We start from the raw sequence: 25,864 nt of genomic DNA on the forward strand, positions 1-25,864 counted from the left end.
TTGTTTTCTCTATTAAGAAGGGTAAACTCTCAAGGGATGTTAATACGGCTCTTATTTCTTTGCTTTTAAAAAAGGATAAAGATCCCTCAAATTGCTCAAGCTATAGGCCTTTAAGCCTCCTCAATTCTGATCTGAAAATATTTGCAAAACTTTTAGCTCGCCGATTGGAATCCTACATGTCTAAGTTAGTCCAACCAGATCAGTCAGGTTTTATTAAAACAAGAATGGCATCAGACAACACTAGACGTCTCTTACACATTTTGGATGCTGCAGGGGGCAGCAAGACACCAATGTCACTTCTCTCTTTAGATGCAATGAAAGCTTTTGATAGGCTTGAGTGGTCCTTTCTTTGGTCAGTCTTAGAAGTTATGGGCTTCGGTGATTCTTTCATTGGAATGATTAAAGTTTTATACTCTAGCCCTTCAGCCCGAGTCCTAACTGGACGCACCCTCTCTTCTTTATTCCCCATAACCAGATCTTCACGCCAAGGCTGCCCCCTGAGCCCTGCCCTGTTTGTCCTCTCTATGGAGCCCCTGGCTCAGGCTATCTGCCGTTCTAATGTGGTCTCTCCTATATCTATCTGCAACACGCAGCATCACATCTCGTTATTTGCGGATGACATATTGGTCTTTCTGGAAAACCCCTCCCGATCTGTTCCTCACCTGCTATCTATATGTGAAGAATACGGCAAAATGTCAGGTTTTCAAATTAATTGGACAAAATCAGCCTTGCTTCATTTAAATGAACCTGCTACTAAGTCAACCATCCCTGTGGACATTCCAGTTGTTGATCATTTTAAATATCTAGGCATCCAGATCTTTTCTTCCTTAAATCAGACTGTCAAACACAACTATTTAGCTGCTCAGAGCAATGTGTTGAAAGACATGGATAAATAGACGCTCCTTCCTATGTCGCTGCAAGCTCGTATCTCTGTGGTTAAAATGAATATCTTGCCAAGAATAAACTTTGTGAGCTCTATGCTTCCTTTGTCTCCCCCTGCTGGTTATTGGGCTAAACTACAATCAGCGGTTTCCAGATTTATTTGGAAAGGCAAGCGACAGCGGCTTAAAATTACTACCTTGCAAAGGAGAAAGGAGGATGGCGGCCTGTCAGTCCCAGATTTTAAACTCTACTTTTGGTCCTTTGTGTTAAGGCCTCTCCTCGCCTGGTTTGATTCAGACATAATATCTTCATGGCGGGTCTTGGAAAGTGCTAAAATAGAGCCATGGTCACTACATGATGTTCTCTTTGCCAATATTCCTCATAAACAGTGTCAGTTGTGCTTTGGTCCTTTTATCTCACATCTGGTAGAGTTTGGAGAGCGGCTGAATTTTTTTTTAACATATTTCTTGTGTTTGGCATACACTCTCCCCAATATTCAACAATAAATCACTTTTGATTGGCGGGAGGTCCATTACATCATCTCAGTGGGAACAAAGAGGGATTCATTATTTGAGAGATATATTTAATGAAACTGGTTTGCTATCTTTTGCTGATCTGCAGGGTGCTTTTGGCCTACCGCGTTCATCCTTTTTCTTCTATCTTCAGTTAAGATCAGCACTAAAGGCTCATGGCGTCCCGTGCCAGAGTCCCTTGGCCACCCATCCATTGAGAGAATTGTATGCTCCCCAGTCTGGTACTAAGGGCATGGTGTCTCGTCTTTACCAGTACCTAATAACACCTAGGCATCCTGGTCTTCCTATAGAGAGGATCTGGAAGCGCGACTACCCAGATCTGTGAGGTGAGTTTGATTGGCACGTTGTTTGGCCGAATATCAAAGAAGCGTCACGTAATCCAGACCACCAACAGATCCACTTTAATTTCATCCATAGAACATACCTCACTCCTGTGAAAATGCATCACATGAAAATCATTAACAACCCTTTATGTACCCTCTGTTCGTCTCAGGCCCTCGGCACTTTGCTCCAAAACTGGGAGACAGGAGGACAATCCCAGAACATATGAAAGAGTGTGGCATCCCATCTGTCCACTTTGATCAATGTCTCTATACCAGTCAATGTAACTGTTTTGATTTTTAATGATTTATCAACTCTTCATGTTTCTAAAGCATTAAAGCATATTATTTACGCTGGACTCACAGCTGCGAAGAAAATGGTGGCAACTCACTGGAAATCTCCTCATGACCTCTCTATCCGCACCTGGACTCTTTCCTTTCTGGACGTCGTATACATGGAACTCTCTACAGCTCGTATTAATGGAGCCTCAAAAAAGAAAACTTTGGACTCTTGGCTTGGGATCGCTGAATCCTTGAAACGAATGTTGCTTTCGCTCTAACTCTCCTCTACCCTGACTTAAAGATGTTCTTCATCATTCATAACTGTACCTCACCGAATGTGTCAAATAGTTGTTTGTCCTTGTGTGTGTTTGTCTTGTGTGTTTTATGTCTACCCCCTCCCTATGTCCTATATCCATGTTTGTTTGTTTGGGTTTTTTTTTTTTTTTTTTTTTGCGCTCGTTGTTTGTTCATATTTGCGCTATGCTCATTGGTGTTGTTTTGTTTGTTGTTGTTGTTGTTTTCTAATAAAATAAAACATTTGATCACAAAAAAAAAGTGTTTAAAAGAAAGTGGAACCAACCGAGATAAGAAGGCCCATTCAAAGTCATCCTAACCACACCCACTGCACTGAAAGTCGTGGGTAAGACTGTTTGGTTCCATTTGAACCACTGCTGCAGGGCTGATAGGCCACCCTTGGAGTATCAGCAGACACCACCTGAGCCGGAAGGGGAAGGTAATGCCTCCCCGCAGGGTTTAGGCCGGCCACAGGAAGGGGAAGACGACGTCTCCACTGCACATACGGCGCAACCAAAGATAAGAAGATCCCAAAGACTGATTTCCAAACAAACCAGCAAAGAAACTAGGAAAAGAGGGCTGTTGCCGGGTAGACAAGGGAGTGATTCAGACAGTAATACAGCATAAAAGTCAGGAACAAACTTTGAGATCTGGAGTCAATAGAGGAACTACTGAGATTCCAGTCTATATAAGCAATGTTACTATTAATACTATCCCTGTTAGTAGGAGGAGGAATACATCAGGACATAGGGACTGGTTCGAAGTTGCAACTTAAGAAATGTGCAACAGCAGCTGGGGTATTAGCTGCTAAACATGGAGTAATACCAGTGAACACAGATGTAACATTAACATACATTTAGTCTTTAGAACATAATGTGATGCTCACCATAGACGACGTAGAGAAAGCTGAGATAACTTATAGCGCCCAAACGACTGAATGTAGCTTAGATGGAGTAATCACTGTAACAATTAAATGTACACCAAACAATTGTATTGAAGAAGAATCTACGAGTCGGGTGTATTATGAATATGCAAACAGAATAATGCGTATGGGAACAACCAGAGTCAAAAGAAGCTCCAGATCTGCAATGGGTGTTAAAACCCCAACAGAAAGTATGTTTTATCAGTGGATGGAATACTCGGCCAAACAGGTGAGCTCACGCTCTTGTATAACTTGCTACAATGCTAAAAGGAGACCTCAAGTGTATCCATTGCCTGGGATAGATGATCCAGAGTGCACAATTATGAAGAATTGTTTCGCCTACTGTACTTTAGTTATGGCAGCAGGATTCAGAGGATGGAACGTGCCTAGGGGTATATGTCCTATTGCAGTATTGGATGAGTCCAGTATTGTGATTCCCCCTGTTGTGGACAGAGACAGAAGTATCCTTTTTGTATAACAGCGAATTCAATCACACTGGAAGCAATGAGGGGAAATGGGACTGATGATAGGATTAGATGCGAATACAAGGAGGTTACAAAGAATGGAGAAATCATCACCATTCGTCTATGTAATACCACTCACAAATCTGCCCTGCAATGTAGCCAAGTAATACCAAGTAGGGGTACTTTATATGTTATAAATGGGTCTCAATGGGTGGCGCAGCACCTTGTGCCTTATCTATATAGGGGCTTAAGGCCCTTGGCAGATATTTTTTGGTTATGTGAAACAGATATGGAAATTAAAATTAAAGTGTATCTGTCAGAATTAGACCTCTGCACACCAGTTGTGATAACTAGTAAAATAACGGTGTTGAATACACCATCATCCACACTGGAGAGGACGAAAAGGAATGCTGAATGGAGTGAAGATGCTCGAGTATACATTGCATGGAATCAGCAACCCTATGGAGTCCCCAGTGAACATAAAGCCAATGGGGAGGAATGGATCATTAGTGGCCAATTAGCAGGTTTGATACCAATATGGGGACAGGCAATAAATGCACAATACATAGCACGTAACAGCAGATGGGTAAATGCGTTATGGTATAATCAACAAAGATTCATGAATTGGACAGTTGCGGCGATAGATGCTATACGAGACCAGCTACATGCCACATCTCGTATGGTGTTACAGAATAGGTTGGTGTTAGATACCATACTAGTAGGGGAACAGGGAGTGTGTGGTTACATAGGAGATGAATGCTGCACCTTGATCAATATGCACACGGGTGATGAAGGTAATTTAACTATGGCTCTTCGTAAGCTAAAAGAACTTCCTAACGAACATGTCGTAAGCTCAAATTGGAACACTAAAACAACAAATTTGATGGATTGGATCAGTAAACTCTTGTGGCAAAAAATTCTTCAGATAATAGGAATGGTCCTGGGAGGATTTCTCCTTATTGTGGCTATACTGTTGTGTTGTGTATTCCCTCCGATAAAACTGCTGATTAAACGTACGCTTGGAGCAATAACGGGACAATTCCCTTTACAAGTACGCAATGAGATTGAGATAAATATGGATAGAGGAGAAAGTAGATATATTTACGAAAATGAAGATGAAATTGAGCTACAACCTCCCAGCGACTATGAGTTTGAATATGAAGGCATGCTAGTTTACAAGCTCTACGACATCATGGATTGAACGATAAAAGAAGGGGTAAGTTGAATTTTAGATTATAAAAATGTTTCATACAACCAATAGGTTGTTGTGACCGTAAGGTTGCTCCGCTACCTCACCCCACGATAGGTGGAGTGCTGGCTAGTTCTGGAGAATTCTGGATAGGGGTAGTATGGAAAACAATGAAGAAAAAAACCAAAAAAAATGAAAAAGGAAATAATGTGCCTATGGTGGATACCATTATAAGAATGCTTAATGGGTTATTTGTCTTTTTAGGAAAACCATGACAGAGAGCAATATTGACTGGAATGCACTCCTGTTGGACAACATGCCATCGATGACTCGAGACCAATCATGGGCGAGGACGTCGAACAGTGTCTTCCAGCTGGAGCCTGCCCCATGGCAACTGACGATTGGGGATCTACAACCAGGACTAAGCAGATCTCGTCCACAGGAGTCCACCAGCATGTATTGGGCTCCGCCTCCACGCCGCTATCAGCCGCCAGTGACTAGCTACCAGCACCCCCTTCCAACCTATGTCACCAGTTCCCGAGACCCTCTCCACACCACCCCTCCCTTCGTGCCAATGCAGGGATGCGCTCCAGCGCAGGAGCAAAGGGCGCCGACAACACACACGGGTCCTCGAACCCCGGAGGAGCCCAGGGAGACACCTCTCTCCCCAACCTATGACCCAATATCATCTGATAGCAGCAACGGCAGCGACGTCAGCGACAGCGACACCAATACTCGTGTAGGATCCTGGTATCTGAAAGGTCGTGTTTATACTCGGGAGGACCTTGCCACCATGCCTTTGAATGATGTACGAGAGATGGTGAAAGATGTACCACGTCACCTGCGTGCTGCGATGCTTGCCGCTCGTAGACAATATTTACGTAGAAAGTACAGTGCGGCTTACCGCACCCTGATATCAGATAACCGTATCATGAAGCTCCAAATAGAGTCCCTCAAAACAAGAGTGGAGATGTATCAATTTGCTCTTCGGCATTTCCGCTCCCAGCGGGATACGGTTCCCGCTGCACCCAATAATACCCCAAACCCCAGTGAGTAGTGTATCGCTGCTCATATACTTCTGTTTGGTGGTTTCAGTCAGGAGGTTGATTGATAGTGGATGGTTAACCGTTAGTAATATAATCTCTGTATTAAGTTAGTAATACAATCTTAGTATTGATCATTTATGGGAGTGTGTATCATGTCATTAATCATTCTATGTAGATGATTTAGTATATTCATACGTGTGTGCTGAAACCACATAATCTTTTGAAAAGGTGCAAGATGTGCCGCAGTTAAATACTGCCGTTACATGCTTACAGACAACTGCTTGTGTTTGCTATGAATAAATTGTTGTTGCTTAATTGTAGTGGTGTAGTATGAGACTTGTTAGTCTCAAAGGGGGGAAATATGTTGAATAATTATATTGTATTCTTCATATTATGTTTATCTAGTATCCATTATCTCATGTTATTTAGTATTATTCATATTATGCATGTTCTTGGTAGTGTGTGTACTCATGTGTGGAAAAAAACAATGTATTCTTTCAGGTTTGCATGCCTGTCATTTTTCATTTTTACGGCAGCCTCTTGTCAGCTGGACAGTTTGCTTTTTTCTAAAGCTAAGACTACAGGTCAATTGCCACTCTGTCTCCCTCTTGTGCAAATGAGGCTCATTGGACAAGGAATGTGACACTATGTGAATTGTTGCACAACACCTGGCATTTGGGAAGGATGGATGGAGACTTGATGGAGACTTGTTGGAGGCTGATAGGGCCTCCCAAGGGGTCACGACATTGACCTTTGTAGGGAGGGGGGAAAAGAGTCCATTGAGAGTCAACGAATGGTTTAGAGCAATTGTGTCTTGACGAAGAGTCCATTGAGAGTCAACAAATGGTTTAGAGCAATTGTGTCTTGACGAAGAGTCCATTGAGAGTCAACGAACTCCAAAAAAATAGTATAAATAGATAGAGCGGAGAGCGGTCAGTTCTTTTTGGTCTGCCTGACTGCTGGAGGGTTTTTTGGAAATAAAGTCCTCTTTTTGCATCCTGACTCCGACTCTGCCTGATTGTTCCGAGCAGAACTACGATTGAAGACTTCAAGAACCAAGTGGATATAGTTGAGGATTTTACGTTTTTTCTGGATTATTTGTTTAGGGTTTTTCTTTTGTATTGCAGCTGGCCTAGGATACTTTTGAAATAAAAATCCACAACAAGAGTTGAACGCCATAAACATTTTTCTGGAATCAGAAGCTGCACAGATCTTGTTCTGATAAAAAGTTTTCTTTGCGGACTGCAAGCGGGAGGTAAAGGAAGCAAGTTTCTGTTTGTATGAGGACAAATCAGCGGGCTCTTGGAATTTACGCCACTTTCTTTCTGCTGCCCTGAGTCCAGCTCTTTGTTCTCTCAGAACTTCTGAGAGCCATGGACTTGGTTGTTTTTTCTTGGCTGGGTTCGACACCCAGGGGCAGAGTTTGTCCAAAGAGGACGCCAGAGAGGAACAGAGTGTTTCTGTAGCCTCATTAACAGGTAGCGATGAGAAGTGAGAGTAGTCCGGCAGGACAGAGCTCACCTCCTCAGACAGCTGAGCTGCTGTGAGGGACTTCAGGTTTCTGCGGAAGGAGACCATCTGTGTCGGTGTCTGCAATGGCAGAAAGACAGCCGTAAATTTTACCAAGAAATGGTCAGATAGGTGTAGTGGAGTAACTGTCACCTCTGCTATGGAGCAGTTACGAGTCAGCACCAAGTCAAGGATTTTGCCAGCTTTGTGGGTGGGAGGAGACAGAGCCAGTACAAGTGCAAAGGAAGCCATCAGTGCCAAAAAGTCCTGTGCCTGAGGTTTGTCAACGTGAATGTTCATGTCTCCCATGACAATCAGTGGTGTGCCATCATCAGGGATGTCAGGGAGTAACATGTCCATTTCAGAGACAAAGCCATCCAGATTACCCCCTGGTGGGTGGTACACAACCAGAATGTATGCTTTGATGGGAGTAGTGACCATTAAAGCATGATATTCAAACGTTGTGTTGTTGTTTGATGGACGCAGTGAGGAGAAGGACCAGTTGTCCGGAATGAGAATGCCAGCACCGCCTCCTCGGCCAGTAGAGCGAGGGGTGTGGCTTAGCGCAGCAGACGCAGAGAGTGCAGCTGGTGTAGCTGAGTTTTCTGGGCGGATCCATGTCTCAGTCAGGGCTAGGACCTGAATGTCTGAGAGTTTCATCAGAGAACTGATGAATTCTGTCTTATTAACTGCGGACTGACAGTTCCAGAGACCGAAGGTAACTGAGTGTGGGCTGGGACCACTTCCAGAGAGAGCGGACAGGTTGTGTGGATTGCGTTTGCGGAGGACTACGCGTCTTTTCCGGTTGCCAACAATGACTGGGATACGAAAGAAACACATTGTGTGTTAGACTGTGACAGACAGACCTCAGTGAAGACGGTGTCCTTGCTCAGTGGACTTGCGCAGGTAGACTCGCAGGTCTTTACCCTCTGTGGTCTCCACACTATGTGGGCTGATGCTGTGGCTGACGCCAAAGCGCAGTCTGTGCTGTGAAGTACCTGACGGAGTCACAGCTGTTTCCAACTTGACTGATTGCGCCCGGCTGACCCGCCCCTGTCTGATGTCACTGGAGCCAGACAATAGAAGGTGTGACCCGCGTCAACGACCTCTCTACTGGGCAGACAGAAACCAAAACTGCAGCACAAGCACCTAACCACCCTCAAACACAGCAACAACAACACAATAAGCAATTCAAACTCACCAAAGCTGGCTCTAACTTCTGCAGTCTAAGATTCAGTGCTTGATTACTGAAGTCACAGATTCTGCTGTCTTTATAGGCAAGGCTATCAGTGAAATCCCGCCCCTGTCTGATGTCACTGGAGCCTCCTTCAAACCTCCTTCAAACCTTCCTCGGTATCTCACAATGGGAAACGCCTCCTGGCGTGACCGATCATGGAAGCTACAATGACACCATGTCTGTCATGTGATAGACCACGCGTCTCAAGATGCGTGGTCTGTCACATGACAGGTGGGACTAATACGGGGTGGGGCAGGGTGAGGGAGGGGGGCGGTCATGGGGTGGTGCTGGTCGAGGCAGGAGGAGGCGTCATGGGTGGTGCTGGTCATGTGGTCGGGGGGGCGGGGGGGGGGGGGTCAGAGGTCACCTGTCAGTTTGATTAAAGGGGGTGTTTCACTTCTCTCTTATGTTTACTTGGTTTGATGTGAAATATGAAATTGTGATTTTAATGCACCTTGTGATAGCACCGCAAAGAAACGGGTTGTGCAGTTAAGTCAGTTAAGTGAACAGGCACTGTATGGGGCAGCTACGGCACCAGCAGGGGTCCCCAGAACACTTGTTGTTCAGTGTAGTGGAAGCTGGTGTGTTGTAAGCATGGCGATACTCAGACTGTTCAAAAGGCCCTATTGATGTGTAATGTTTGTATGGTTCTGCCATTCAGGGTCATAGCTCAGTTGTCCACTAGAGGGCACTCCAACCTAGTATAGGTGTAGCTGTGGGGAGAAGAAGAACTTGGAGGAAAATATGCTCTGTGAAGCTAATCTTTGCCTGCTGCTATTACACCTAAGGACTGACCAAGAAGGGTTTGCGTACATAAGAAGTAAGTTGGAGACTTCTGGGGGTGTTGTTTGTGCCTTATAGAGTCAGTTTGCTGTGGGATAGTTATCTAGTTTAGCAGCCTGAGTCTGCATGCTGGTAACCCGAGCTAAGTTAATGCTACATGCTAGGGTCTGTGCAGGCCTGTGTTATTGCTTTGTAGATGTGTATAAATGTGTGTGTTAGAGATATGTGTGCATTGTCAAGATATACTTCAGCTGGTGATTTTGTTACTGTTATACTGCATGTATGGGTACTGAGTACACCTTGTTTGTAATTTGCAGAAAACCAAACCTAAACCTGAACCAAACAAACCTTTAATACAAAGACTTAAACTTCAGTCTGCCTCATCATTGACCTCAGTCCTGATTGGTGTCCCAAGTTCCACCTGAATATTCATCCTGGCCTTAAAGCAGTGTTCTGGCCGACACTCCAGGGTAGTGGCAGCTGTAAATACGTTCCATCACCATATAGTTTTTTCCAGCCCACCGAGATCGAGCTATCTCACCAACATTAAAGGTCCTTCGAGCCGGATGAGCTGTCTCTGCCCTATCAAGATGGATGATATTCAGAACTTCTCAGCGCTTGGTGCACGCCCTCGACGTAACACACGTCGACCTATTCGCTATGAAGATTATGAGACTGATCTACCCGGGCGTGGTGTGCACTACATGGAGGCTGAGGAAACTGCACCACTGGCTGACGCTACCTATGACCCTTCCCCCTTTTTTGAGCGTTACAGAGAGCCCTCCCCAAGCTATGCTATACCTATAAGAGCAGAGCTAAAAGAGATAAAACGTGAGCGGCTTCCGCTTCAGCAGTCCCAGGAGAATATGAGGGCAGGACTAGCTGATATCCAAGCCCTTCATGCCAGTATGCAGCAGATGCTGAACCGAGTTGAGAATCTACAGCTCACCCCTGCACCAGCAGTTGCTGCCATCCACCACTACCCAGATCCTGTTGAAGAAGAAGAGGATTGGCCTCCACCCCCACCCCCAGTTGTGTTCATAGAGGAACCAGTTTCCAGTCATCACCTAAAGAGGGAGTCTTTGGCCACACAGCAGAGTCATCCTAACCTACCGTATCCGGCGGTCACACCCCAGTCCAAGGCTCATCCCTCAGTGCCACCTCCCCGAGCACACCCCACACCGGTTGCATCATTGCCACCTCCTCCACCCCCTCCTGACTCATCATGGAGGCCACCACCAGTCCAGACACTCCCCAGCCCAGTTGTAACTCCAGAGTTCACCTACAGGGGGCCTCGTCCGAGCATTCCTAAGCTCACTCACAGGGATCCTGGGGAATTTGCCCACCTGAAGATGGCACTGGATAACTTACTGCCCCCTGAGAGCTCAGAGTTATTCAAATATCAAGTCTTATTAGACCACCTGGACCTGGAGGAGGCAAAGTTAATCGCGGATGCCTATCTTCACTCTTCCACACCCTACAGTGACACTATGCAGGCTCTCAATGAGAAGCTGGGCCAGCCCCACCAGCTTGCCCTAAAAAGAATCGCAGCCGTGATGAACTCACCTGACATCCGCAGAGGGGATGTGGCAGCATTTGAGCGGTTTTCTCTCCAGATACAGTCACTGGTGGGCATGTTAAAGACTTTGGGCCCCCATGGCGAGGCGGAACTTCAGTGTGGCTCCCACGTGGCTCGACTCCTGAGCAAGCTTCCCCCTGAGCAGAGAGCTGAGTTCCGTCGCTGCATGTTCAACTACTCCAGCCAGGTTTACACCCTTGAGGACCTGGCCACATGGCTGAAGTATGAGTCATGGTGTCAGGATTTCGACGCCCTGTCCACTCCAAGAGCTACTAAAGAAAAGCCTGATGCAAGACTCTTCAAGCGCTCCACCACTGTGCTCCATGGTGCGGAAAGTACACCCAAGCCACCAGGTCACAGCCCTACCAAACCAAAGCAGCAGCCCTACTGTGCTTACTGTGACAACCGTGCCCACCACCTCAGTCAGTGTCCAGACATCATCAAGCTAAGCCAAGAACAACTGACTGACTGGATCAAGGTAAACAAGAGGTGCTGGCGCTGCGCCCGGTCTCATCAGGCAGCACAGTGCACCCTCAAGAAGCCCTGTAATCTGTGTCAAGGTCGCCACCTGCAGGTCCTTCACCAAGTAAACTCCAAGTCTCATAGGCCACCTGGATCAGCTCCTGCCTCTGCTGCCCAGGAAGGTGAGAATTCCACCGGGGTGCTGTACCTCGACCGTCCCACAGAGAGCAGCAGAGTCCTGTTGAAGGTTGTACCAGTCATCCTTCACCACAATGGTAAAGCTCTGAGCACTCATGCTGTATTAGACGATGGATCAGAGAGAACCATGCTGCTGCATGCTGCCGCCCAGAAGCTCAACCTCCAGGGTATCCCAGAGACACTTCCCCTGCGCACCATCAGACAAGATGTGCAAACTCTCCATGGTGCTTGTGTTTCATTTGATGTCTCCCCGGGTGGCAGCTCCAAACTGAAGTTCAGGGTCAGCAACGCCTTTACCGCTACCCACATCGACCTGGCAGAGCACAGCTACCCAACCAAGTTGCTTCAACAGAGGTACAAGCATCTCCGGGGCCTCCCCCTCCAGTCATTCAAGAAGGTCAAACCCCTGTTACTCATTGGCAGTGACCACCCTCACCTCATCACCCCAACTGAAGCCGTACGGCTCGGTCCCCCAGGTGGCCCCGCAGCAATGCACACCAGGTTAGGTTGGACCCTACAGGGCCCCTCCAGTCTCATCTGCTCATCATCTTCATCACAGCAGTGCCTTTTCACCACCACCACCACCCCTCAGGTCAGTGAGCTACTGAAACATGTTGAGAAGTTATGGCAGGCAGATGTTATTCCCGCCAAGGAAGGCAAGGTAGTTACACGCTCGCGAGAAGATAACTACGCTGTTGACCTGCTTGACCTGAAGACAGTTCGTGTTGAAGTGGAAGGTGTCCACCGCTATGCTACCCCTCTTCTCCGCCGCAAGAACATGCCAACCCTTAAGGCTCCCCCCGCCGCAGTCCTGCCTAGTCTGAGAGGTATCGAGAGACGCCTCCAGAAAGATCCAGAACGAGCTCAGATCTACAGCGCTGAGATAGAGAAGTTGGTCCAGGCTGGCTCTGTGGTGAAGTTGTCCCCCTCCGAGGTCACTGACGCAAATGAGTCATGGTACATCCCACACCACCTTGTCAGCCATAATGGAAAACATCGTCTTGTGTTTAACTGTTCATTCCAGTTTCAGGGCCAGACCCTCAATGAACAGCTTCTCCCTGGGCCAACCTTGGGAGCATCCCTCCTTGGTGTCCTCCTCAGATTCCGGGAGCATGCGGTGGCAGTCAGCGGTGACATAAAGGGCATGTTCCACCAGATTCGTCTTCTCCCTGAGGATCGATCCCTCCTGCGCTTGGTGTGGCGTGACCTGCACCCCAAAGAACTTGTTTCAATCTATGAGTGGCAAGTTTTCCCCTTCGGCACGACTTGTAGCCCATGTTGTGCAACCTATGCTCTACAGCGTCACACCAGAGACAACGTTCAAGGTGACGAACAGCTCCGCCACTCTGTGGAACAATGCTTCTACGTGGATAACCTACTCCAGAGTGTGCCCACCCCAGAAGAAGCACAGGACCTGGTGGACAAGCTGAGAGCCCTCTTATCATCTGCTGGATTCATCCTTCGTCAGTGGGCCAGCAACGAATCCAGCGCTATCAGTCACCTCCCTGCAGACCTCCGATCCACCAGTACAGAACTTTGGCTTACTCAAGACCAAACTGATGCTGCTGAATCCACTCTGGGCCTGAGCTGGCATTTCCCTACCGACACCTTGGGATACAAGCACCGCCCCATCAGCTACAGCACTCCCACCATGCGAAACATTTACAAAGTTCTTGCAAGCCAGTATGACCCTTTAGGCTTCATCCTGCCATACACCACCCAGGCCAAGATGCTGGTGAGACACCTTTGGGACCAACAGAGAGGCTGGGATGACCCTCAGCTACCCCCAGAGCTATTACAGCAGTGGAAAACCTGGGAAGAAGAGTTGCAGTTTCTCCCTCAAGTCCTGCTGCCCCGTCCTTACCTGCCGCCACACCTCACGGAGTTCGTCAGAGAAAGGGAGATACACATATTTTGTGACGCATCTGAACAAGCCTACGGTGCAGTGGCCTACCTGCGAACAGTGATGAATGATGGCAGCTCATATCTGGCATTCCTGATGGCTCGTTCAAGAGTTTCTCCCAAGCGTGTGCTCTCCATGCCCAGACTCGAGCTGTGTGGCGCCCTCTCAGGAGCTCAACTCTCCAGTGTCCTCGCTAAGGAGCTCACCCTCACCATCAAGAGAACTGTGCTATGGTGTGATTCTACCACGGTACTTACCTGGCTGAGCTCTGAATCGTGCCGCTTCAAAGTTTTTGTTGGCACCCGCATAGCTGAGATCCAGGAACTGACCCATCTTCACACCTGGCGCTATGTGGACTCAGCTCAGAACCCAGCTGATGACATAACCAGGGGAAAGTCGCTTCTGGAATTGAGCAGACCCAACAGGTGGAGTCAAGGTCCCCCTTTCCTGATCCAATCACCAGACCAGTGGCCTGAAGAGCCGAGTGGTGCCAGAACTGAGCCTCCAGACCCTACTGAGCTCCGCAAAGACACCTTCTGTGGAGTTTCTACCACAACCAACTCTGCCACCCCAAACACCAGTGATTACAACACCTGGGCACAGCTGTTGGACGCAACTATCTCACAGTTGCATGGGGCGGCCACCAGAGGTGAAACCTTCTCTGCTGAGGACTACCGTCAAGCGTCAAGCCCTGAGAAGAGCTCAGCAGGAGAGTTTTCCTGAGGAATACCGTCTCCTCAAGGCCAACAGACCCATCAGCCGCAGCAGTCGTCTCATTGCACTCGCCCCTGAGTTCGACTCAGAGAATGAGGTCATCCGAGTAGGAGGGCGTCTTCGTCGCTCAGAAGATCTCCCCTATTCCAGCCTCCATCCATTGGTCTTGGATCCAGCACACCCAGTCACTCGTCTGCTCATACAGGACATCGACAGTCGTCTCTGTCACCCAGGACCAGAAAGAGTCTTCGCGGAGATCCGACGTTCCTATTGGGTCCTGAGAGGCAGGGAAGCAGTTCGGCGCTTCCAGAGAACCTGTCCTGAGTGTCGCCGATGGAGATCAAAACCCACAGTTCCCAAGATGGCCGACCTGCCAATTGCTCGTCTCCGCCTTTACAAGCCTGCCTTTTATTCAACGGGTATAGACTGCTTCGGACCCTTTGAAGTCAAGTTAGGACGCCGTGTGGAGAAGAGGTGGGGCATCATCTTTAAGTGCCTTACCATCCGAGCTGTCCACCTTGATGTCCTCACCTCCCTCGATGCCGACGCTTTCCTCATGGCGTTCCGACGGTTCATTGCTCGGAGAGGAACCCCTGCAGAGCTGTATTCGGACCAAGGCACCAACTTCCGTGGTGGAGAGAATGAACTTCAGGCAGCTTTTACATCCATGACCTCTGACCTCCAAAGGATCCTTGCTCCACAGAAGATCCTCTTCCGTTTTAATCCTCCAGCAGCTCCTCATTTTGGGGGAGTGTGGGAGCGGGAGATTCGATCAGTCAAGACAGCACTGTACACCACAGTTGGAGCCCAACCCCTGCAAGAAGAAGTCCTTCGCACTGTCCTCGTGGAGGTGGAGGGCATCTTGAACTCGAAGCCACTGGGTTACATCCCATCTGACATCAGTGATCCTGATCCAGTAACCCCCAACTGCCTCTTGATGGGGCGGCCAGATGGATCACTTCCCCAAGTGGTCTACCTAAAGAATGAACTCCTGAGTCGCCGGAGGTGGAAGCACTCCCAGGTGCTCGCTGACCACTTCTGGTCGAGTTTCATCCGGCTGTATCTTCCTGGTTTGCAGTCCCGACAGAAGTGGCAGACAGCCTCTGCTGACATCACTGAAGATTCTGTGGCGATGATCGTGGATCCACAGCTGCCTCGGGCTTCCTGGCTCATCGGTCGGATTTCCAAGGTCCACCTCAGTCCTGATGGCCACATCAGGTCTGCTGACATCAAAGTGAAGGACAGAACTTTCACCCGACCTGTGGCACGGCTGGTGATCCTGCCGGCCCTCCCGGATGAAGACGAAGGACAGTCACCTTAAGTTGTTGATACAGTTGCCTTTTGTTTGAGCAAATGTACTTCATACATTTGGGGGCGGCTGTTCAAAAGGCCCTATTGATGTGTAATGTTTGTATGGTTCTGCCATTCAGGGTCATAGCTCAGTTGTCCACTAGAGGGCACTCCAACCTAGTATAGGTGTAGCTGTGGGGAGAAGAAGAACTTGGAGGAAAATATGCTCTGTGAAGCTAATCTTTGCCTGCTGCTATTACACCTAAGGACTGACCAAGAAGGGTTTGCGTACATAAGAAGTAAGTTGGAGACTTCTGGGGGTGTTGTTTGTGCCTTATAGAGTCAGTTTGCTGTGGGATAGTTATCTAGTTTAGCAGCCTGAGTCTGCATGCTGGTAACCCGAGCTAAGTTAATGCTACATGCTAGGGTCTGTGCAGGCCTGTGTTATTGCTTTGTAGATGTGTATAAATGTGTGTGTTAGAGATATGTGTGCATTGTCAAGATATACTTCAGCTGGTGATTTTGTTACTGTTATACTGCATGTATGGGTACTGAGTACACCTTGTTTGTAATTTGCAGAAAACCAAACCTAAACCTGAACCAAACGAACCTTTAATACAAAGACTTAAACTTCAGTCTGCCTCATCATTGACCTCAGTCCTGATCGGTGTCCCAAGTTCCACCTGAATATTCATCCTGGCCTTAAAGCAGTGTTCTGGCCGACACTCCAGGGTAGTGGCAGCTGTAAATACGTTCCATCACCATATAGTTTTTTCCAGCCCACCGAGATCGAGCTATCTCACCAACACAGACGTTCTGTATTCTGTTGCAGGTGAGTGGTGAAAATGAGTGATTTACAGTACACTGTGATCAATGAATATGTGTGTGCCTGTAAGAGAGGATGCCATCAGTAGAATCCCGACAGTAATTGTTGTGTAAAATGTACAATATGGACCCGCGATGGTACGGCTTGTGTCAGAGGTTCAGAATGAATGGCTGCGGGCAGCCGACATATTGAAGTGTGTGCTGATCAAGTGTGCGAGTGTGTCAAACTGTGTAAATAGATGTTAAGATGGTGAAAATGCAATATTAAGTGATATTTACACATGTTGTTCAGTGTAGCGGAAGCTGCTGTGTTGTAAGCATGGTGATACTCAGACGTTCTGTATTCTGTTGCAGATGTGATTAAAACAACTTATTTGGAATCCCCTCTGCACGCCTGGACATTTTGAATATGTCTGCACGGGTGTGCAACAGTCAGCGCAAGTGCCAGCTTTCAGTGCCCAGTACAGTGAACTTTCCATTGGCAGTGCGACCCGCTGCTCAGCCCAGTACCATGCACGGCGTGTCCCGTCCTGGGAGCCTGGGAGTCAGCTGGCAGCGTGACATGATTTCTTACATGTTTTGTTTATGAGCCCAACATGCCTGGCACCCAGATTTTAGGGATGCCACTTTAAGACCGAACCTTGCCCTTTTCCCACAGGTGCTGTCAGGTATACAGTCTTTTCAGCCTATGAGACCGGGCGGAACTTGTGTGCCCAATAAGACCCTTGGGCTGCTATATTGACGCTACCTTGGGCATTCGTTCCTCCAAACAGCGTTGGCTCTGCTGTCTCCAAGCAGTGAATGCCTTTCACTTTCATTCTTAGCAGGAGGCGAACCACCTTCTACCATCGGGTGTGTGCTGCCACTCCACCACAGCGGTGCCCACACCTTGGGCCACCCTGAGGGTAGTAGCCTGGGCGACATTCATGCCGCTGCCTCCTAGGCGATGCCGGCACCTTTTTTCTAAGCGGTACAAGATGAACGCTGCCACTCCCCATTCAGTAGGTGTGGTCCTTGGCTCTGTAGAGGTTTCTCAGTGAGGTTGGTCTCTGGAATTCCTCATGACTAAGTTGGCATCCATCATTCCAGCGCTTTCAGCACCGCCTCTGGCCGTCATTCGGGATTCATAGAACCGCAGTTACATTCGTAACTTTCGATTTGAAGAATTATGCAACCGACCACAACCACACCTTTAGGAGTACACATTCAGTGTACTGGAAAGTGAAACTGAAAAATTAAATACGTGAAATACTTTCAGACACACCTTTTTTCCACAGTGCTGGTTATATTGAGGGTTCATTTAAAATACAAGCAGACAGCAACAGCTTCACAGCATCAACTGCAGACTCTTCACTCTTAACTTCGGGTTCACTTCAGAGAAGGAAATTCACACTTGATTAATTCCGTTCATCATCATGTTGAGCTTGTTGGTAAGATTTTGTTTTAAACAAAGATTGTACAATTGTCTACTAAAACAGGAAAATAATTAGACTTTTTTTTGTTTTATTTTGAGAATTTTGTTTGTGTTTTGCCCATCAGTGAAAGAGTTTCCATGACCCTTTGGCTTTTAATGCAGACATGATAGGTTGACAATTTTATTCTTGTGGAATCATTCGAACAAAATCGAATCCAACTTTTTTTTTTCACGCAGTTGTGTGTTTTTTTCCATTTAGTGTAAAATGTTAGGTATTCATGTTTTGTGAGGCAATCTGCCCAAAAAACTTTTTAGTATTATTAAATTGTGAGCTGCGCACATTCCGTATACATGGTTAATTATTTTTAGACAATACACGGTGGAGGTCATACGATCACTCGATAGCTGGTGTTGGTTACTCCTCTGAATATCACATTTTCTGTACAAAGGTTTGGCTTTTCGGGTCTCGCAATCCTCCATCACCTCCAGCACCTTCTCCATCACCTCCATCTCCCAGTAAGATAAATGTTTGAACTCAAAGGAGAAAATGATGAAGTAGAAATGACATAAAATTCAGTTGAAATGTGAATACTGTTAAACGACTTAATTTGCTTCTGAAACTTAATTTGCTTCTGGCTTTTCAGTTTCTCGGGATCCATGGAGAAAGATCCGATTTGAGTGAGCATTTAATTCATAACATACTGCCTCTAATGTTCTCTGTAAGACTGTTGTATAATGTCTCATCAAATTGTGGAACCTTTGCAGAGTACATTTGTGGATCATAATTTTGTAATTTAACCTAATCAAACTTTTATAGTGACAGAGCCCGCCGTGAGTTTGTTCAGAACTATCAGCCAAGACAACAAGGCCGACATCTCAGAGTTCTGCTCCATGGACCACCAGGCTCTGGGAAATCCAGCTTCATCAACTCTATTGACAGCGCTCTGCGAGGCAAAATTACAACTCGAGCGCTGGCAGCCACGACCTATGATCACAGCTTTACTAAAAAGGTATGGAAAGACTTTGTAATACATCTTATTTTCTACTTACTCCATCTTCTTTCCTGTGTGGTGCTGTATTGCAAGAACTGTATCAATCTCCTGTTGTATTTTGTTTTGTTCTTTATTGAAATGTTAGAGTGTATTCATTCATTTTATTATCTTGTACAGTTAGGCATATGTGTGAATATGTAGATTTTTTTCAGTTAATTTCCAAGAAACGGTCTTGAGTTGGAGGAGAGCACATCTGCTGATTACAGATAAAAAAAGAAAAGAAAAAAAAAGAAAAGGTACACAGGAGAAAAACTAGTGTGGATGTGAGAAGCTGAATGGACCGGAGAGCAGATGGTAACATTGTCATGAAATTATGACTTTTTAACTTGCAGTACAAAAGTTATAAAATTGAGAAAAAAGATCCTGGAAGCTTTTATCCCTTCATCTTTAATGACACCATGGGCATTGAGAAGGACGTCAAAGGAAGGGTAAATATTGAAGAGCTCAAACTGATCTTGAAAGGAAACGTGAGAGAAGGATACAAGGTAAGATAACTGCATCAATTAATTTCACTCAGACTTTTCAATAAAAACAGTCACCGCAGCCCTGCAATAAATGGATGAAATCCTGACCAAAAATGACAATAGAAATAGAATACAAATAACAAAAACAACCTTGAAGAGTCGCAAGAATGAGTGAGATGTGACTTTTTTTTTTCAGTTCAACCCTGTTTCTTCCCTGTCTGAGAGTGACCCCTCCTACAACAATACACCAACTATGGATGATAAAGTTAGTGTTCTGGTTTGTGTTGTTCCTGCCAACACACAAATGGATGATGAAGTAATTCAGAAGATACGGGATGTCAGAGATGCAGCCAGTGAGTTAGGTAAGAGTAAATGTATATATTTGTAAATGATAAACTAATGTAGCGCTTTTCCAACTCTTGAGCAGTCCCCAAAGCACTTTACAATGTTCATGTAATGTTCTTGAAATAGCTGTGTGCCTCATCCTGTGTCAGGTACTTCAATCCTGTGTGTTAATGCTTCTATCACAATATCACAATATCACATTTTGGAGACATTATCATTGAGAGGTTGAAATAATACAGTGGTATGAAAAAGTATCTCAACCTTTTGGAATTTCTCACATTTCTGCATAAAATCACCATCAAATGTGATCCGATCTTTGTCAAAATTACACAGACGAAAAAACAGTGTCTGCTTTAACTGAAACCACCCAAACATTTATAGGTTTTCATATTTTAATGAGGATAGCATGCAAACAATGACAGAAGGGGGAGGAATAAGTAACTGAACCCTCTGCCTAAGGAGACTTAAGGCCAATCCCAATTCTACCACTTACCCCTACCCCTCTGCTCTTGGCCCTATCCCTATCATTCTCCTACCCCTTTTAGAATAGGGCTGAGGGGGGCTATCTTTGCAGCACTATGAATTGGGATACCCCTTGGCCCTTTAAGCCCCGCCGCGCTGTTATGAATCAGAAGTCGGGTTTCATCGGGGGTCCCTGTGTCAAACATATTACGTCAAAAACATGATTAAAGATGACGGTAATACAGTGAAAAAAAGCAAGCTCACATTTGTGCCACTCCTTGGTGGACACCATGTTGTTTTTTCTTCTGGCCAATGCGAAACTCCGCCTACCCCTACTGAGAATAGGGAGCATCGATGCAGACTTCTCTGAAAGGGGTGAAATAGCCCTCCCCCTCTCCCCTACCCCTATTCAAAAATTAGAATTGGGATAGCCCTTAAGCCTCGTGAACGCGCATATCATAGGGGTAGGGGCCGAGGGGGAGGGGAAAGGAGTAGAATTGGGATTGGCCCTTAAAGAGCAAATGAAACCAATTTTTACCAAACAATTTAAAGCTCGTGTCTGGAGTTTCCGTTCGTTTCCAATGTATGTGTGACCGGGTAAAAATGACAATCCGCAGGACACAACTTAATTTTGTGGGATCTTTAATCTTGACTACTCAGCCAAAAAGGAATCAAATATGACATGAGCAGCGTTAAATGAATCTAAAGATGCAGAGTGGTCTTTCTTCCGTTTCCTCTGACTGATGCCAACAAATACATTCACAGGTGGGCATCCCCATCCACCATTGAACCCATATCTTTTAAGCATTAATTTCCTATCGCAGAAATGATCACCAGGAGAGGAAAACTTAAAATGCACTGAGTGAAGAATAACAAAACAGATGGTACATGAACAACTGAAGCAGTCTCTCTTTACAAAGGCGAAACAACAAACAACTGCATATCAGTTCCACTTCACATTGACACAATACATTGATAAAGAAACTACAAGAACATATTTTAAAAATACTCACTCTCCAAGAAGTTCACAAAGACGCAGAGTCAACAGAATACAGTGGCGAACTGCCACATGATGCGTCATGCAGCTCTGCGGAGCAGAAAAAAATAACATCACATAATGCAATAGATCATAAACGTTTCACACTTGGAACAGGGACAAAATAAATACAGTTAAACCCAACTTACAGTGAACTTGTGTCCCAAAACTCCTGCTCAAATCAATCCGAGGTTCAACACCCACGGCGGCGGTCTGACACGGCCGAAGTTACCCCGCGTGTTGGTGAAGCTTCTTCCTCTTCCGGGTTCTACACTACCGTTTCTTAACATACAGAGCCACCTACTGGCAAATGTGAGGACCTGATTCTCCACCCGGCTACATATGTATCATTTTTTAACAGAGCTTAAATGTGTCAGTCTGGTTCGATACAATAATATAATATTAGCATAAAGCAATATAAAAATTTATTTATGAGCCCCGCCTTCATCTCATAGACCCCCATGTTATCCAAAAAAGTGCCAGTCAGCTTCAGCCAATAGATTTTGAGCTTCCACCTTGTTGTGCTGTCAATCAAAGTGTGGAGCAGCCAGAGAGCACGGCCGCTCGCCCAGGCAGAGGTGAGTTAGCTCTGCAGCAGCCGCCGCCCTCACCTCGGATATATCCACTGTCTGCTGAACATCCACCGTAAACAGCTAAACATGTAGGATGTCTTGGGGACTCGGAGGCTCTCATTTTCACCCGACAGATAATTCGCGTGCACAATTAAAGGGGCGTGGCTTGTTTGCTCATGAAAGCAGAGGGAGGGTGGAACCTCGAGACATTGGATTAAAAAAACATCTCTCTTTCAAAACTCCGGACACGAGCTTTAAGTCAGGCGTGTGCCCAATCACTGATGAGTGGCTTAAAGCTGCCCTGCCCACTATAAAACACACACCTGATAAGAATTGTCTTGATTGAGAAGCATTGTCTGATGTGCACTATGGCTCACTTAAAAGAGCTGTCTGAAGATCTGCGATCAATAATTGTTGATTGTTGATTGTTGATCTAGACGTAACCACAGTCATACGAGTGTGTGCGTGCCCACCTACGGGCCTCGCTATTGGAGACCTCCAGCCAGACACTGAGACAGATCAATAGAGTTGCTGCACCAGTCGTGCCCGGGTGCTTTGGCACGCCCCGCCCCGGGCCCGGCCTATATGCCCCACTCCATGGGCATATAGGCCGGGCGGTCTCCTCAATCTCTCTTCTTCAAATCAGCTCACAGGAGAGAGGCAGTCCAGCTGGACTTGCGGGTAGGTGGGCACGCACACACTTGTAGAACTGTAGTTACGTCAAGTAACTATTATTTCTACTTCGTGTGATGTTTAGCTCAACTCTGGGCTTTGCTATTGGTAACATATCAAGGCGGAGGCCGTAGGGATAAATGTACCCCCAGCTGGACAGGCTGACAAGATTGGCGCAGAAGAAGGAGCAAAGCAGCCCCCAAGACACTGACGCCAAGCGCCCTCGCACCGAGGCGCTGACCGTACATGTGTCAGAGTAAACCCGTCACATAACATCAACAACCACACACCAGTTAAGACTCCCCAGAGTAACACCGGCATGCAACAAGGACTTACGCCGCAGCCTGAATTCCCAAGGGAAAACAGCAGCTCGCCAGACCAACACACCGTCCACTTAGGCCACAGGACCCCTGTCCCCGCTTAAGACCGACAAAGCCACTGAATCCATGCACATAACCACAGGATAGGAGCGCAAAAAAGTGGACACAGAAGACCAGGAGGCAGCCTGGCAGATGTCACCCACAGTGACTCCACTGCACAGAGCCACCGAAGCGGAGACACCTCGTGTGGAGTGGGCCCGAACTACCACCAGTGGCGGGCAGTTCCGTGCCTCATAAGCCGCCGTAATAGCAACACCAACCCAGTGGGCAAGGACCTGGGACGACAGCAGGGCTCCACGCCCCCTGGCTCCAAACCCCACAAACAGCTGGTCCACAGTGCGGAAGCTAGCCGTACGCTCGATGTAGTAACGCAGAGCCCTGACTAGACACAACACCGAAGCTGCGCCTTGCCCTCGGCGGAGGAGAGAGGGTGAAAGATGAGGGAGAAGAATGCTCAGCGCTCCTGACCTGAGAGTGTGCAGGCAGCGCGAACAGGAGGGGTCAGTCACCCCAGCAGGAGTCAGCCTGGGGCGCTTATGAGCAGCCGCAGCATCCTCACTCATCCCCCTCTTCCGCATTCTGCAAATGTCGGCGATCAGATGTAGAGCTGAAAGAGATGAGAGGGCACCTACGCTGACGTCACTACGTCTCTGCGTAGTGACGCGCAGCGCCGTCGGGGAGAGACGCTCAGCGCTCCTGGCCAGGAAAACCCAGGGCGCATGAGCGGGGGCGTGTCACCTGTCATCACCTCGGCAAACGCGGGGTGTCTGGCCGCATGCCAGAACATGCCCAGCCGCCTCTGTCCGCTGCTTCTCCCTTCTCTCTGTCTTTGTCTTTGGTTCGCATCGATCTAGATCTCAGGAACTGAGAAAGAAGAAGAGATATTGAGGGGACCATCCGGCCTATATGGCCATAGAGCGGGGCCGAGTGTGTGCCAGCGCCCGGGCACGAATGGCGCGGCAACTCTTTTGATCTGTCTCAGTGTCCACTGGGTATTGGTATTGGGTTACCAATAACGAAGCCCGTAGGTGGGCTAAGCATCACACGAAGTAGAATATTGCGATTTTTACAATTATTCGATTATTATGATTATTGACATAATGGAAAGACACAAAGGACTAGAGCCATCTTTTATTTAAAAAAGACAAAGTGAACTGTGGGAAGAGATCTGAAACACCTTACTAGTCAAACCTCTGAATTTTAAACACTCATAAATTCTGTGATCAACTATGTGCCATGGTTTCTGCTCTTTCTTGGCAGAGATCCCACAAATTGCTGTTCTCACCAAAATCGATGAAGCCTGTCCTGAAGTCAACAAAGATGTGAAGAATGTCTACAAGAGCAAGTACATCAAAAAGCAGGTATGGTGCGTTTTCACAAGCTGTTGAAGACCAATGCAGCATCAGATCCGTACAGAGGGGACGACCATGATTATTGTCATTAAAGTATATTACAATAGTCTGACCGTGATAATCTTTTAAACTGTTCATTTTTTTGGTTCAAACTTAGATGGAAGCAGTGAGTGCTGTGCTGGGAATTCCACTGAACTGCATCTTCCCAGTGAAGAACTACAGCTCAGAAATCGAAACAGACATTGAGATGGATTCAGTGATACTGAGCGCAATGAGAAAGATCATTGACTACGGAGATGACTTCCTGAATGACCAGTCTGCTTCAGATGACAATTGCACTTAGGAAATCACCCTCAATCACAACATGGAACATTATTGAAAACAGCGATGATAAAATCACTGACATTTAACACCTGAAAACAGAACTGAAATTTTATCAACTTTAGCAGTATCACAGTTTACTGCGCTCTGTATCAATGTTCATGAATCAAGTTAAACAAGAAGTAGAGTGTGAGCTTAGAGTTCCTCAAAAGTCAGACCAAAACACAAAGATTCATGCACTGTTGTCTTTATAACTTTGGTGTCTTTGTGGGTTTTTTTTCTTCAATGTTTTTGTTTGGTTATGAATTAACATTTCTCTCCAAATATAAGATGGATTATTATTGCTGCATAAGTGAAATTTACAGTAAATTTAAAATTGATTACACTCTTGAATTGCAAATATTTGTCATGTTTGAGGAATCACTAATGATGTTGATTGTGGGGTCAAATGTAATGAGTCCTGTTGTTGAATTGTTGATATAAATATTAATTAAATATAAATATTAAAGTGATTAAGTCGGTTGAACTGAATGCCAAGACTTCCTGGTTGTCAGACTGTGGTGTAAATTTGTTATGAGTGCATGCTTGGTCGATTTTGGCTAACCGTGGTTTTTGACATGTCTATGTGTGAGGGACCTTGAATGCTTTGGCTAGAATTTACTGTGAGCTATCATTGTATTCCTACTTTAAGATAATCTGAGCTTAGCGGCTGTGGGCACTCATAGGAGTCTTCCTGTTATCCAGCTTATGGCTGGGGGTGGTAAAGGATGCTGTGGGTGTTTGTGGCACAGACTGGTAGTTATTAGAAACGTGCACACCCCTGCGAGGGCAGAACTCTCCCTGTTACTCACATGACTGTGTGATTTCTCAGTTGTTAAGCTTAATAAACTCAAAGAACCCACAAAGAACTCATGGCTGGATGCATTTTATTAACGTGTAATTTACCTGACAAGACACAATCATTGAGTCACAGTTTCAAACTTGAAACACCAGCATAAACTCTGAGAAAAACTGACTGACTGCATTGGGCTTTTTCTCTTTCCTTGCAGGGATCCTCCGAATAGCTATCCTCACCAGAGTTGATGAAGCCTGTCCTCAGGTCCAAAAAGATATCAGGAATGCCTACATAAGCAAGAGCCTGAAAAAGAAGGTAAGTAGTCTTTTTTTTGAAGAGTGCAAACATCAATGTAACGTGAACTGAAGTGTTCCAGTTAATTAGAAATCTGTATAACTCTTTAGGCAAAGTTATTCTTCAATGTTCTTTTTCTGCTGAGTGTGACCCTGGGGATTCCAACGAACTGCATCTTCCTGGTGAAGAACTACAGTGAAAAAACCAAAACAGACAAGGACACTGATACACTA

General features: G+C 46.4%; 1 protein-coding gene across 1 annotated transcript; it reads left to right on the top strand.

The window, feature by feature from the left end:
* The first annotated feature begins 17,744 nt into the window (after positions 1–17,744).
* Positions 17,745–24,553, top strand: LOC115403870 (interferon-induced protein 44-like). Its single transcript, XM_030112905.1, has 8 exons — positions 17,745–17,855; positions 18,298–18,362; positions 18,491–18,524; positions 18,664–18,856; positions 19,231–19,383; positions 19,559–19,724; positions 24,090–24,190; positions 24,339–24,553. The coding sequence occupies exons 1-8, from the start codon at positions 17,848–17,850 to the stop codon at positions 24,522–24,524; spliced, it is 906 nt and encodes a 301-aa protein (XP_029968765.1). The 5' UTR covers positions 17,745–17,847; the 3' UTR covers positions 24,525–24,553.
* The last annotated feature ends 1,311 nt before the right edge of the window (positions 24,554–25,864 follow it).

Source organism: Salarias fasciatus, chromosome 17 (assembly GCF_902148845.1).
Source record: "Salarias fasciatus chromosome 17, fSalaFa1.1, whole genome shotgun sequence".
Taxonomy (NCBI): Eukaryota; Metazoa; Chordata; class Actinopteri; order Blenniiformes; family Blenniidae; genus Salarias; species Salarias fasciatus.